Here is a 14,238-nt window from a genome sequence, read left to right on the forward strand (position 1 = left end):
TAACATGGTGCTTTATGTTCGCCTCAGGCTGCATGCTAGTTATGAACACACAGGCATGAATAAATGCTATTTCACGTCTATATTTGGATCTCCTGGAGCTGCTGGCTAAATAAGAAGCATGAACACAGATAAGAAATATAGAGATGGGAAAAATGAAATTGCTGTGTTCCACTGCAGCATGGAGGAAGAAAGAAATGGGTGTATTGTAGGTGGTGTGCATGCTTATAGTGACAGGTCCACCAGTGGGCCTGCAGAGGACAGACTCCAGTTTCAAAGCAAGAGTAGTCCAACATGTCTGTTTCCTAGCTTTTTCAAGAGCTTCCAACCACATCTCAGGGACTTCATCAGCAGATGGAGCGTGCTCAGTTATCTTCACATGCAACAGCGCCAGATTCATGTCAGGAGTGAATTTTTTATGGGTCTTAAAAAAGGCTAACAAGTAGCTAATTGAGACTACAAAACGTTGTGTAAACTTGCGCTCATGTGGCCATGGTGTAGTTCCTTTATAGCCTAACGTTAGCTTTTTCCTTCTGCTGATTGCATTCCCGCTTCGGAAATCATAAAAGTGGTGTTCATTTGTCGAGGTTATCTTGCCGAACTACATGTTTAAGTGTCATACACGTTTGTTTTCCACAGAGCTTATTTTCTGCAATAATCCAAAATGCACTGGAAAAATCACATTGACTTTTGTTGAGAGAGCCAGTGCGATGCTAACTTCCGGTGCTGGTCTACACTCTATTGCAAGCCTGACAAAACGTTAGCGAGTGTCCGGTCGAGAGAGCGAGCGTGTGATGATGAGTACAGAGTCAGCAGTAACGTTACAGCTGTGAATCTAATTTAAATATTTCTGTTTAACTAATAGCATGGTTAACAGGTTAATTATTAATTAACTCATTTAATTATTATTAATTATTTAATTTGTGACAGTCAGAAAGTGGAGAACCTCTGATGAAATAAAACAAAGATTTCATTGTTAAAACTGAAATGGTGTTATCAAGTACTCATATTGGTACTCGGCAAATACTCCAATGTAAGTACTTGGTCTGAAAAATTGTGCAAAACACTTAACACCAAAATTGCTCTGTATGAACAGGTGTGAATGGTTAGTCTTATGGGTGAATGGGTATACGTAAATGGGTGAAAGACATGTAATGTAAAAGCGCTTTGAGGCGCTATGCAAATACAAGCCCATTTGCCATTTACCAAAAAAGTGGTATCACAACTATTCTTTGATTTAATGCAATGTGATATTGGCCCACTACTGCAGCAGCTACAACCCATATAGTCGGGATAGCCTTCATCAGTGGCAGCATGTTCTAGGTAGGGCTGTGCCACATCCAATCAATGTCAGCAAACATCCCAGCATGATTTAATGCAAAAACATTAATTAAATCAAACACACATTACTACTTTGCAGTTAAATATTTAACCTTTATTCCAACATGAAAAAAGCAGTAAATAACACTTTGACAAACACGTCAGGACATCTTATTTCAGTCACCCTCACAGGGAATTCAGTATAATATAATAATATATATATCATATAATAATATTCTGTATAATATAAAACACACACATACATGCTATGATGAGTTTTCACTGTTAATTTACAGGTTTCAATTAAATTTGATACCTCCTCGACCAAGTTTAGCAAATGAGACTGAGGACAACTATGTAAAAGAAAAGATGTTCACTTTGCCTAATATGGCTATCTTGACAGAGTTATCCATGTGTATATATATATATATATATATTTATATATATATATATATATATATATATATATATATATATATATATATATATATATTCCAGTGGTGGGCTGTCAGGGCCTGCAAGGCCTTCTCTGCTGGCCTAAACAGAATCACAAAGTTATAGCTATTTTATAATTTAATATCTTTTCTTAAATACACTACATGTATTATAATTTATAAAAATTATCTTATGTTCTCATTGCACAGCTACTGTCTTCCTCAGTTGCTCTGCTTCCAGTGCAGCTTGTTTTAAGTAGAGCTTTTATCCAATCAGATTTCACCTCTGTGTCTCTAGGTAAGAACAGAGGCCTGCAGACTCACAAGTGCATCCCTTTGCAGTTTAAGTGAATGGGGACGATATTGTTGATTGTCATAGTGTTCAACCAATCAGATCTTTAGTTTGACATGTTGGGCGTATTCTTTGACGTGTCACAGCCTGCTAGCTGGCCTACAAGTACATGATTGGTCAGTGGGCTAGCGTGACATGTTGGGCGGTGACAATCCCAATATCTGCTGCCTCTGTCTAGCGGACATTTTCAGCCTCAAACGCATTAAAACGTATTCAAGAAATACAACTGGGGAGGCTCGACTGTCTTCACTGGCGTCCATGAATGGAGAAGGACTTCTTACTGGAACTAAAACACACGGATGTACTGAACAACCGTGAGATTAAACTCTTTGTTAACAAAGAAAGGAGGATGGACTTTGTCTTTAAATAGTGAACAGCAGCTCTGGTAAGTGAACTGCAGTAGCTTTAACTACCATAAATATTATTTATCTCATTATTTAATATGCTTGTTTATATTATATATTATTATTTGTACAACTTGTTTTATGAATATGGATTTTCATTTGGTTTTATATGTGATAGGAACTATTGTTACATCCTATGTTGCACTGGGGACACATTTAGCCGGTGCACAGCAACAAGAAGATGCACGAAGCAGCAGCGGTCAGAGGGTACTTCTCAAGTCTCTTAATTGCATCCCCGTTTCCTTCACTTGCGTCCTTTCCTTGCGTCTTAGTCCCTCCCACCAGGGATGCATGGAAGAAACCATGCCAGGAGAGAGGAACGAGGAGATATGTTTTAAGAGACATGAGACGTCCTTTCCTCAGTTGCGTCACGTGGTCTGTTACTGTTGACGGCGGATCAGCTGATCACAGCTGGATCAGCTGTCAGTCGGCTTTAACAGCTGGAGAGACTTTTGATAAGTTTGTGTTCACATGATCACTGTACTTAATAACAGTAACTAATAATACTAATAACTAATAAAGACACACAGTAATCACCACTGTAGAGGTGTTTCTCTCTGTAGTCTGTTAACAAACTGTGTCCTGTGTTCTGTTCATAAGCACAGGATCCATTTCTACCGGCGGAATGCGATCGTCTTATTTATGAATTATTTGCGTCTGTACGTTTTGAAATTGTGACCATTATTAAATAACCCAGAATATGTTTATTGTTTCTCTTAAATGATAAAACTCATCAAACACTCAGGAATGATGTAAAAAGTGTTTCGTCTCTCAGCTCTCTCTGACTTTAATTGTTTCCATAATAAAAGTTATTGAGGGAAACATCAGATCATGAAAACACAAATCTTTCTAATAAATGTAGAAAGTTGTTTGTGGTCCTTTTGTTGTTCAGACTACAATGAACATTTATTTAAACCAGATGTTGAATCACAAACCTAATTAAATATAAACTGTCAGTCAGTCCGATCGGCTGCAGCGTCCAATCACATAACTGATGAACAGTGAGGGGGCGTGTCGGCCGTTAAAAGACTTCCTGGAAGTCTGTTCTCGTGGGTCCTCGCTCATGGCTCCTCCGAGGTCCCTCCTCCATCCTCCATCCTCGCTCCTCCGAGCTACATTAGAGCTTTGGGACGGCCGTCAATATGGCGCCGCAGAAACAACGTCCGGTTCAAGCGAGGATCGAGGAGCGAGGAAACGACACTTAAGAGACTTGAGAAGTACCCTATATACTCCACACAAAGTGTTAAAGTTTAAGTGTTTAAGTGATCTACTTTGAAGGTTCATGTGTTTTCAAGTGGACTCATTTTCCCTCTCGGTGTTGACAGACGAATAAATCCGTCAGTAACAAGAACTACGGAGTCGTGTGTTTCCTGGAGGGAGTGATAGGAGAGTTACTACTCAGTTCATTTGTCTATGGTGTCGTCTTCATGATATGGGTAATATTGTTCCCTCTGATATGAATAATATGCTCTTGAGTGTGTGGCGGAATGCGTGCTTTAGCTGAATTGATTTTGACTTTATGCATTGTTCGTTAATGCCGCCCCATCCCGTCATGCGGGTATTCATGTATCTGCACTCATAGTGTATTTGTAGGTGGTGGGCTTCATTTATACGAGTGCAGGCCCAGCTATAACATGCACGGCCCGCCACTGCTGTATATATAATTATTTACTTATAACTATATATCCATTTCTCAGACTTCATGCTTCATGTCCCTCACTCCCTAACTGTCCGTGCTGGATCTGTCCCCGTTGTTTTAAAAAGCTAAATAAGTTATTAGCATGACGTCATCCAGCTAGCCAAACCTGTCTGGTGTAGCTACAGCTAGTACAGAAGCTTCTCATGTACTTCTTCCCTTTCCCGCTAGTCTGCTGTCTGATTGTGAGGTCAGGCTGATCTGGGATCAGCTCTTTCACTGCAGTTTCTCCGCAAAAGTTCTCCTCTCAAACGGGTCTTGGAGGAGCAGTGCACGCGCTCGCCTGTGGAGACGAGTCCAGATGAGAATGCGCAATTTGTGGCGATACAGATTCTGCCCCAAGCTGATTGTATTTGAGGACACTGATTGGCTAAATTGTATGTCACACATTTATATCTTTAATCAGCAATTGGCTAAACTGCTTCATAGACCCACCTCCTGTGGGCCATTTCTCCAGCGCCCCAGAGCAGCTGAGACATGCAGACAGGCAGAGAGGACGAGCAGGGAGCATATCTTTTTCGCAGATATCATATTTTACACATATTACTGGGTACATTCCATATTTCAAAAACACAAATATTGACAATTTGTATAATTTATTAGGGCCCGAGCAACCGACAACGTCGGGCCTGCGAAGGCCCTATTGAAATTATTCTTCTTTTTATTTTTGCCGTTTGGGAGTCTTTTGGGGGTACTTGCCATGCATGAAAACTCACCAAATTTTGGGGACTTGTCAGGTCTGGTGGAACTTAGAGTCTGAAAAGGGATGCATCCTTCTGTGTAAAAAATGGCTCTCTAGCGCCTCCTACAAATCGGACCAGCGACGCCCCTCGGCCAGTATGTCCGATTGACTTGAAATTCGACACACATGTCCGACTCCGCTAGATCTACAAAAAAGCCTCTCAGACCCCTAAGCTCCGCCTACTTAGATTTTCCGCCATATTGAATTTAGTGTAAAACACATTTTTGCGAACTCCTCCTACATGCTGGGTCCGATTACTACCTAATTTATTGTGGATCATTGGTGGATATAGATCATCAAAAGTTATCAAAAGCTCTTTGATATCTCGTAGCGTTAACAAGATATGGACCAATAAACGTCTTAGGGGCGTGGCTTAATATCAATACACCTAACTTCTCAACCGTTTGTCCTAAAATTACCAAATGTTCAGCATATGTGCACATTGGATCCTGTAACATACCCTGAGAATTGTTTTGCATTCAACCACTAGGGGGCGCTACAGTAAACCTGCGAAGTTGTGCTTTTTGTCACTTTTTGCAGATTTCAGCCTTCGAACTTTAACGAACTCCTCCTACAGATTTTAAGCGATCAACTTCTACTTTGGTCAGGATGCTCTTAAGACCTTTGTGATTAAAAGTTATCAAAATCGAGAGTTTTCATCGAAGAACCTTGACGTGACGTGGCGGCCATTTTGCCTCATTGTTTTTGAAAAAATAAGTTCTTATAAATTGTTATAACTCCAAGGTACATTATCCAATCCGCACAAAACTTCTTCTGCATGATGCTACTTCAAGCCTAAACATATTTCAACTGAAAAAAATTCAATAACTCATAGCGCCGCCTACTGGTTAAAGGAAATGTCATATTCTATACTTTTATTTATACCTCCTAGCCAGGTGACTTGATGAGTCTCAAATTTGTTAAGGATAGCCTTAAGACATTGATGATGCATCATCATGAATATTGTGAGTTTTCGTTGAACGCTGTTGCCGTGTCGACGCATCGTTCGCCATGAAAAAGGAAGCTGATGCTTTAGTGGGTTGGGCTGCTCAAAAACTCATGGAACTTTGTACATGTGTCAAAGGTCATTGGAAGAAATATTGTCTATGATTTTTTTTAATCGTCTGTTTTAAATTGCCTCTTTAGCGCCCCCTACAATATTTCAAAAGAGTAGCCCCAGCGCTACGTTTGAGCTACATGTATGAATCTTGGTAGGCACATGTATCCTATGGAGACTTAAATATAAGTCTCTTGGGACCATGCTCTAAACCCTACCGGAAGTCGGCAATCTTCATTTTTATGTCATTTTTCCATAGAATTTGGCTTATTTCTAGTCGCTATACTTTAACGAACTCCTCCTAGGGACTTCATCAGATTCACTTTAAATTTTGTCAGTACCATGTCAAGACCGTTGTGATTAAAAGTTATCAAAAGCTTTACGTTTGACGGAATCATTTAGCCGTAGCGGGCGGCTACTTTACGTGATTCCCCATGAAAAAAGCTGATGTAACTCAGCTGGACTTGTTCCAAACAGTCTCAAACTTCACATGCTTGATAACACTCATGGCCTGAGGATGTCTACAAGCTAATTTCCACTAATACTCACAGCGCCACCTGCTGGCGAAAGGAAATCTGGATTTTGTGATAAACACCTCCGATTTACATGACTTTTACACAATGTGGTTTACATTTGACACATGATGCATGTTTGCACACATTCTGTAGTGCCAGGCAGCGGATACAGGAAGCATCAGACTATTTGCAAAGCATAATTTCCAGCATCAGTCGGTCCAAGCGGGATTAAAAACGTCTCGCTCGCAGACGCGCTGTCCGACGGTCGCGGACATTCTCTGCCGCGCAGGCCAGAGTCCCGTCGCCACCCCCGACGCGCTGCAGATTGCGAGGGCCTGTTCATCACTGCTCACAGCTTTAATTATTATTTTTATTATTTTTTTTTGGCTCAAGGGGGGTCGGCGCCCTCTATTGACCAGCCGCCACTGGCCTTCACACGGCTCGGAACACGGACATTTCTGAGCCAGCGGCTAGAAGCTAACAGCGCTAATAACGGCAACAGTGCTGACAGAGCTAACAGCTTTTATCTGGGGGACAACCAGAGGTTATCCCAGCAGGCAGGAATCCCATTCATAGCACTCGATCTGGTTTTAGTAAGTCTTGGAAAACTTATGGCATCATTTAGAGATTGTTATCCATTTTAATCTACTTGAGTCTAGTTCCACTGAGATCACTGGCAGAAGACATTGACAGAGTTTAGAAGACTTCTGCACTACAAATATCCTGTGTCTTCAGTAAGGCAATCTTCTATAACAGCGGTTCCCAAACTTTTTAGGCCACGCACCCCCCTCTACATCCCGACCAGGTTCACACACCCCCAAACCCCCACACCTTAAAAAAAGCAACAGAGCCTATTTATAGCCGCATAAAAATCGGACCAATGAGAGAACAGTTTGCTCGCGCGGGGCAACACAAAAAAACACAAAAAAACTTCCTACACCGTGCCTTCGAAAAGGTAACAGACATACACCAGAACATTGGCCATATTGGCCACATGTGTAGACTCGTCTACTTGCAGAGAGTAAAACTCACTCTTCTTCACGCGACCGACTAATGTAGCCGGGATGTCTTCGGACAAAACGTCGATGCGGCGCGACACAGTGTTGTTGGACACCGGGATCATGTCCAACTTGTTTGCTTCTCTCTCTCTCCAATCATACATTCCACCATCTCTTTGGCAGCTGGCGAGCAAACGTCTTCGGCGATTGTGTGAGGTAGCCCCTTTCTTGCTATGCTGTGACCAGATATGAAGCCCGCAGTGCGTTTTTTGTAGACCCAACACATGAATGAGACTGCAGTTGTTTTGGGCTGTTTTGTAACTCCTCCAATTTCGATATAAAAAATGTAAGGGGCTTTTGACTTGTACTGGCATGCTTGGTGTTCAGGTGGCGACGTAAATAAGAGGGCTTCAGACAGCTGTTAGCCAGAACCTCACTGCACCGACTGCACTGCAGACTGCAAACCCTGTCTCCTAAAAATTACGTTCCCCCAAAACTAAAATGCATTCTCAATTACGTTTGACCAAAAACATATTTTCTCCCTGATTACGTTGGTGTTTGACTTATTACATTGACTTATTACAAATACGTTTCTAATCAACATTTTAACACTTTAATCTAAATAAAATATACCTCCATAACACTCAGCCACTCTTGGCTCATACCTCCCCAGCAACGAGGCACATCACCCGGCCACAATACCTCCAGAATGTCCCCCGGGTGAAATCCGGGACTTGGTTTTATGGTTCCGAGTGGCGGGCACTCACCCGTTGGCGCCGGACGCGAGGTCTCCAGCCGCCCCCGCCGTGAGGCACCCCATCGTCAGGTCTGTCAGCCCTCGGAACAGGCCGCGAGGCAACAACTTGTGGGTGGCGGGGGTAGAGGCGAGGCAGATCACAGAAAAATAATAAAGACTAGAGTATGGCAAAGATATGTTGATGAGAAACGTATTTGTAATACGTCAAACACAAACGTAATCAGGGAGAAAATACGTTTATGGTCAAACGTAATTGAGAATGCATTTTAGTTTTGGGGGAACGTCAATTTTAGGAGACAGGACTGCACTATTAGACCACCATTACATCTTTCCTCTCGCGCACCCCCTAGAGGCAGCTTGCGCACCCCCAGGGGTTCTCTAAACTGACGCTCCTATCACTAGGGCATCAGCTTTACCTCCGCCGAGGAGGTTTTGTTTTCGATTCAGTTAGTTTGCTTATCAGCAGGACTAAGTACAGTCTGCTCACCCAATTGTTATGAAACTTGGTGCAGCTTTGGCCAAGGAAGAATCCATCAAATTTTGGAACGGCTCATAATAACGGGGCGGTTACACAAATGTTTCACTTTTGTTAAAATTGCAAGATAGGAGATTGGAGGTCTGCGCTCTCCAAGTGCTCTTCTAGTTTATTATTGCCTTCCAAGGCACATATTATTGTTCCAAAAAATATTCATAAAATCATTTTCTGAATTTAGAACATCAACATAGCAGCAAACTGGTCGTTTTTTTAGTGTGTGAGCAAATGTTCCAGAGCATCACATTAGAGTCACACCATCAAAGTAGCAACCTTGTTAAACCTTGTTTAGTTCAGAGCTAATGAGAACACATTAAGAAATAGAGATCACAGTTGGGCCTGTCACAATACTTACATCATCAACTCATAGTCGATACGATCGAAACGATCAAGGTCATGTCCTTATACCTTTTATATGTTAGTGACTTATTGTACGATATGTGGACATGACCTCAATCATGTTTATGTTAGTGACTTATTGTACGATATGTGGACATGACCTTAATCATGTTTGTTAGCGACTTATTGTACGATATGTGGACATGACCTCAATCATGTTTGTTAGCGACTTATTGTACGATATGTGGACATGACCTCAATCATGTTTGTTAGTGACTTATTGTACGATATGTGGACATGACCTCAATCATGTTTGTTAGCGATTTATCGTACGATATGTGGACATGACCTCAATCATGTTTATGTTAGCGATTTATCGTACGATATGTGGACATGACCTCAATCATGTTTATGTTAGCGATTTATCGTACGATATGTGGACATGACCACAATCATGTTTATGTTAGCGACTTATTGTACGATATGTGGACATGACCTCAATCATGTTTATGTTAGCGACTTATCGTACGATATGTGGACATGACCTCAATCATGTTTATGTTAGCGACTTATCGTACGATATGTGGACATGACCTCAATCATGTTTATGTTAGCGATTTATCGTACGATATGTGGACATGACCTCAATCATGTTTATGTTAGCGACTTATCGTACGATATGTGGACATGACCTCAATCATGTTTGTTAGTGACTTATCGTACGATATGTGGACATGACCTCAATCATGTTTATGTTAGCGATTTATCGTACGATATGTGGACATGACCTCAATCATGTTTATGTTAGCGACTTATCGTACGATATGTGGACATGACCTCAATCATGTTTATGTTAGCGACTTATCGTACGATATGTGGACATGACCTCAATCATGTTTATGTTAGCGACTTATCGTACGATATGTGGACATGACCTTGATCATTTTAAATTAAGCCAGAATAAACAGCAGGGTTTTCGCCACCATCATAAGACTTGGGCATTGCACAGATACTGTATATAGAATATTTTGATATTTTTTCACGTGCCAATTCCAATGTCTGTATATTCTTAAGAATCAAAAGTTTCTTTGAATGGGTGTGCTTTCATTATTATATTATGTTATGATTATATCAGTGGCATAAAATGGTTTTAAAATTATATTTTTAAAATGATATTGTTTATCGCAATCATTTCTGGGACAATATCGTCCAACAAAAGTAGTTATCGTGACAGGACTAACCACAGTCTGGCTGGATTCAGATCCAATATTATTTGTACATCTAACTGAATGTCATTGCAGTACATTTGCAGTTTCAATTGCTTGCAAGTAAAATGTAACTTGAGCTTGTTTAGAATTGGAAAACCAGACCACCTCCCCCTTTCTCATTTTCTTGTAGTTTCATCTTGCATCACCACCTATAAGAAAACCCCTCCTCCAGTGCCGCCCCGAACATCCACCTGCTCCACAGCCTCCAAGCCCTACATCTCCATCACAGCCCAGAGCAGCACAGAGTCTGCACAGGTACTGCACACGTCTATTACATTACTTCGTCCCTCATGTATTCACATCAACACATCTATTTGTGAAGTAATGTACATTATAGGTAAGGGTGAGACTACCCTGAGGGCTATAGCACTTATGGAAGTGCACACATGCGGAGCGTTTCCCTATGTGGTTCAGGTTGTTTTGACTGGAAAGAAGTCACTCTGGAGGTACAAACATCAGGATCAAGATTCCCGAAAATACCTCCTTCCTTTTTCCAAGAAAACTTACTTACTCGTGGCAACAGTGTCCACTGTTCGGCAAATGTTATATTGTCTCACTCTAAATTGGCTGGACTCGTTACCCAAAATGTTTTGTACCCCATTCCTGATGATGGACAACACATTCTCACTCCCAACTGGTCAAATACCGACGCTTGGTCAGTGGCCCTATGCTTGAAACGTGGAAGCTCTACGTTCCACTCTTGCGTTAGTTTCCGCTCATTAAATGAATAGTGTCTTTTCAAAATAACTTCGAGGGTAGTTTTACCTCAGCTTTTAGGTTTACTTACATAACAAATACTAGGTTAGGTTTAAGAAAAATATTGTGGCTTGGGTGAAAATAAGTATGTTTGTTACATAAAATAGTCTGTTTTTTACGTAACTGGTGTTGGTTAAGTAGAGAACTTAACCTTTTTATTTTTCCCATCTCAAAAGGCTCAAGGACACACACACACACACACGTTCACACATTCCCACACACACACACACACACACACACACATACATACACAACTGACTATAGGATGTTTGCTGGCTTTTATCCCACTGTTCTTGTCATTCTCTTGTTGTTATGTATATGTATTGTCTCTTGTCTTTCAATTAAAAAAAATTAAAAAAATTAAAAATTATAATACATTTTAAAAATGCGTTAACGCGCGATAAAATAATTGTCGGCGTTAATTAATGAATGCGTTAACGCGAAATTAACGCGTTAACTTGCCCAGCACTAAATAAAAGATAAAGCTGTTTTTATTTTCTATATATTCATCATTTTTACTGGCCATAGTCTGAACAGATGAGTTTTTAGTCTAGAACGGAAGATGATTCAAACAGTCATGACTTTGTGCACCTCCAGCTTATTGACATAAAGTTTCATGTGATATTTAATGGTCATATTAACCCTTGTCTTGAAAGCAATGTTCCATGTTTTCTAAAACCAACCAGGATGCATACATGGAAGAGGAGGGACCCAGAGGTGACATGACCATCCAATCAGGGCTCAGTAACTCAACAGAAAGCATTGACAGCATGAAGGCCCTGACAGCCGCCATAGAAGCTGCTAATGCACAGGTTAGTGCTTTGTACTGATACAAATCAACATTTTTTTTGTGCAGTTAACAGATTGTAACTTTGAAAAAGCTACCAAAATTTTAAAAAACACTTTTCATTGCTTTTGTAAACAGTGTATTTACAATGCATTTTGTCTCTTCTTATTATTCCCATGTAGGTCCATGGACCAGCAAGTCAGCACGTCAGTAACAGCACCATGACAGTCAGCACCCCCACCCCCTCAGTCCTGAGCAGGGGGCCAGTTGTTGAAGATCGCCGGGACGTATACAGGAAAGAAGCACTCAGGAAGGGCAAATGTCTCTCCATAGGTATCCAGGTATGTGTGAGACAGCAGTGAAGGCGGAGAGACAAAATAAAGCAAATAATGTGCTTCATTGTTGGTGATTATAATGGACTCATCCTGCCTGTCTCCTGTAGGTGGATGGACCGGAGGAGGTTCCAGATCCAGAGGACCCATCCAAGTTTACCTCTGTAGGGGTGCAAGTGGAGGATGACAGGGGGTAATCTTTTTTTGTTGACCTTTAAGTCAAAATGTACTTGACCATTTAACATCCACGAAATACATGAGCAAGACTGGACTTTAAGAGCAAATAAGAAAAAGACATTTATCGATGAATATAGTCTGTCTGAAAAGAATAGTCAAGTGTTCATATAAACTCCGGTAGCAACCCAGCGGTAGCAACTTTTCGATCACAAGGTTATGCGTTATGGTCTATTGTACCCTAAATGGACCATCATTTTACTAAATGAGCATCATGCTGTATTGAAGAAGACTTGAAACTAGAGATTGGGATGATAAACTTGTGTTTATATAACTACACTCGAGTTTTCTCATACAAATGGGTAATTTTCTCATAGATTCTACAATCAAACTCCTTTTGGCAACCAGAGACCATTGGAAAGATTGTACGTTGAAGGCCTCTAAATCCTGAAACATCTGCTTTTTTGTTGGCAGTTTTGTCCAGTGTTTCTATTGGCGATAATAACATAGGCTTACTCTGAGTAAAGACTGTTGTGGTAGCCACAGTACAAGCATATGTTCTTGCATATACTGCAGATTTCTGCACTCGTGAGCTCCTCGTGTAACAGATCACTGGCTTATATTTAAGCTTTTTTAGTTAGTCACGAGTTTTTGGTACAGCAACCTGATTAGATGATGTGTTCAGTTATTGATGTTATGCTACATGAGGCGTATTTTTCCTCAGACTAGTTGAGTCTAGCTGAGTCATATCCGGCTGTCGTTTAATTATGTCTCTCTCTGGTCACAAACACCCACAGACTCATCTGCCAAGGTTATCCTCTGCGATAAACTCAAATAACTGTTGCTGAGGACCAGTTTCACCAATTTCTAAACTCAATGCAGTTTTCATCAGACCCCTGTCTATTCAGGTCTGTCACCAGGAGATGCCCCAATTTACATGTCCGTTTAGGGCAGGGGTCGGCAACCTTTACTATCCAAAGAGCCGTTTTGCCCTTTTTTCCACCAAATATGATTTGTCTGGAGCCGCAAAACCTATTTGATATCACAACTGATAAAGTTTTATATAGTTATATTATAAATACAAAAAACTATAGTTTTTTGTATTTATGAAATTATAGAACAAGAATAAAGACAATTCTTGACATTTTATTGCTAATTTCAGTGACAGTATCACCACAAACTCCAAGATAAGAGCTGTTCCCTTTGAAAGATTGTCGACTAATTGTCGAATAATCTAAAAATAACAGTTATTTATTTCCATGTTATTTTTTGTCAAAGCCTGAGGCCGTGTCCACACGTATCACCGTTTCCATTTGAAAACGCATATGTTTTGCTACGTTTACACTGAGCGTCCACATTATGGCGGCGTTTTCGAACACCGAAAACGGAGGAGTTTGAAAACGCTCCCGAGGACGGATAAGTTTGAAAACTCCGGGGTTGCTTTGTCGTGTGGACGGCGTAAACGCATACATCACGTGGAAACGATCACGTGTTCGCTACTTGATTGGTTCTTAGCAGTCATGACGTGTCCTTCCCTGATTCGTCACACCCCCATCATGTGACCGTTACCCGGAAATTCACAAACAACAACAGCCTTGATTACCGATCGACTACCAGCTTAATTTAACATGGACAACTGATTACAGGTGTTGCTGACCTTGTTGTCTTTACTAGCAGCTGTTGTTCAGTTAAAGTCTGCATTATTACGGAGGAAGCAGCTGTTATTGTAGCGATTAGCAAGCGGCGTGACCAGCGGCGTTATCAGACCTATCAGTCTG

At 40.9% G+C, this 14,238-nt stretch overlaps 1 protein-coding gene across 1 annotated transcript in view; it reads left to right on the forward strand.

Moving 5' to 3' along the window:
• The window catches only part of LOC142935707 (disks large-associated protein 1-like), a 75,801-nt gene that overhangs the window by 44,277 nt on the left and 17,286 nt on the right, over positions 1-14,238 (forward strand). Inside the window, exons 6-9 of the mRNA XM_076080015.1 lie at positions 10,542-10,666; positions 11,854-11,979; positions 12,137-12,295; positions 12,397-12,479. Of these exons, the coding sequence (XP_075936130.1) occupies positions 10,542-10,666; positions 11,854-11,979; positions 12,137-12,295; positions 12,397-12,479 (493 nt within the window). The remainder of the gene's footprint in view (positions 1-10,541; positions 10,667-11,853; positions 11,980-12,136; positions 12,296-12,396; positions 12,480-14,238) is intronic.

This window comes from Anarhichas minor, unplaced genomic scaffold (assembly GCF_050575085.1).
Source record: "Anarhichas minor isolate MPS153535 unplaced genomic scaffold, ASM5057508v1 ptg000006l, whole genome shotgun sequence".
In the NCBI taxonomy this organism is placed as follows: Eukaryota; Metazoa; Chordata; class Actinopteri; order Perciformes; family Anarhichadidae; genus Anarhichas; species Anarhichas minor.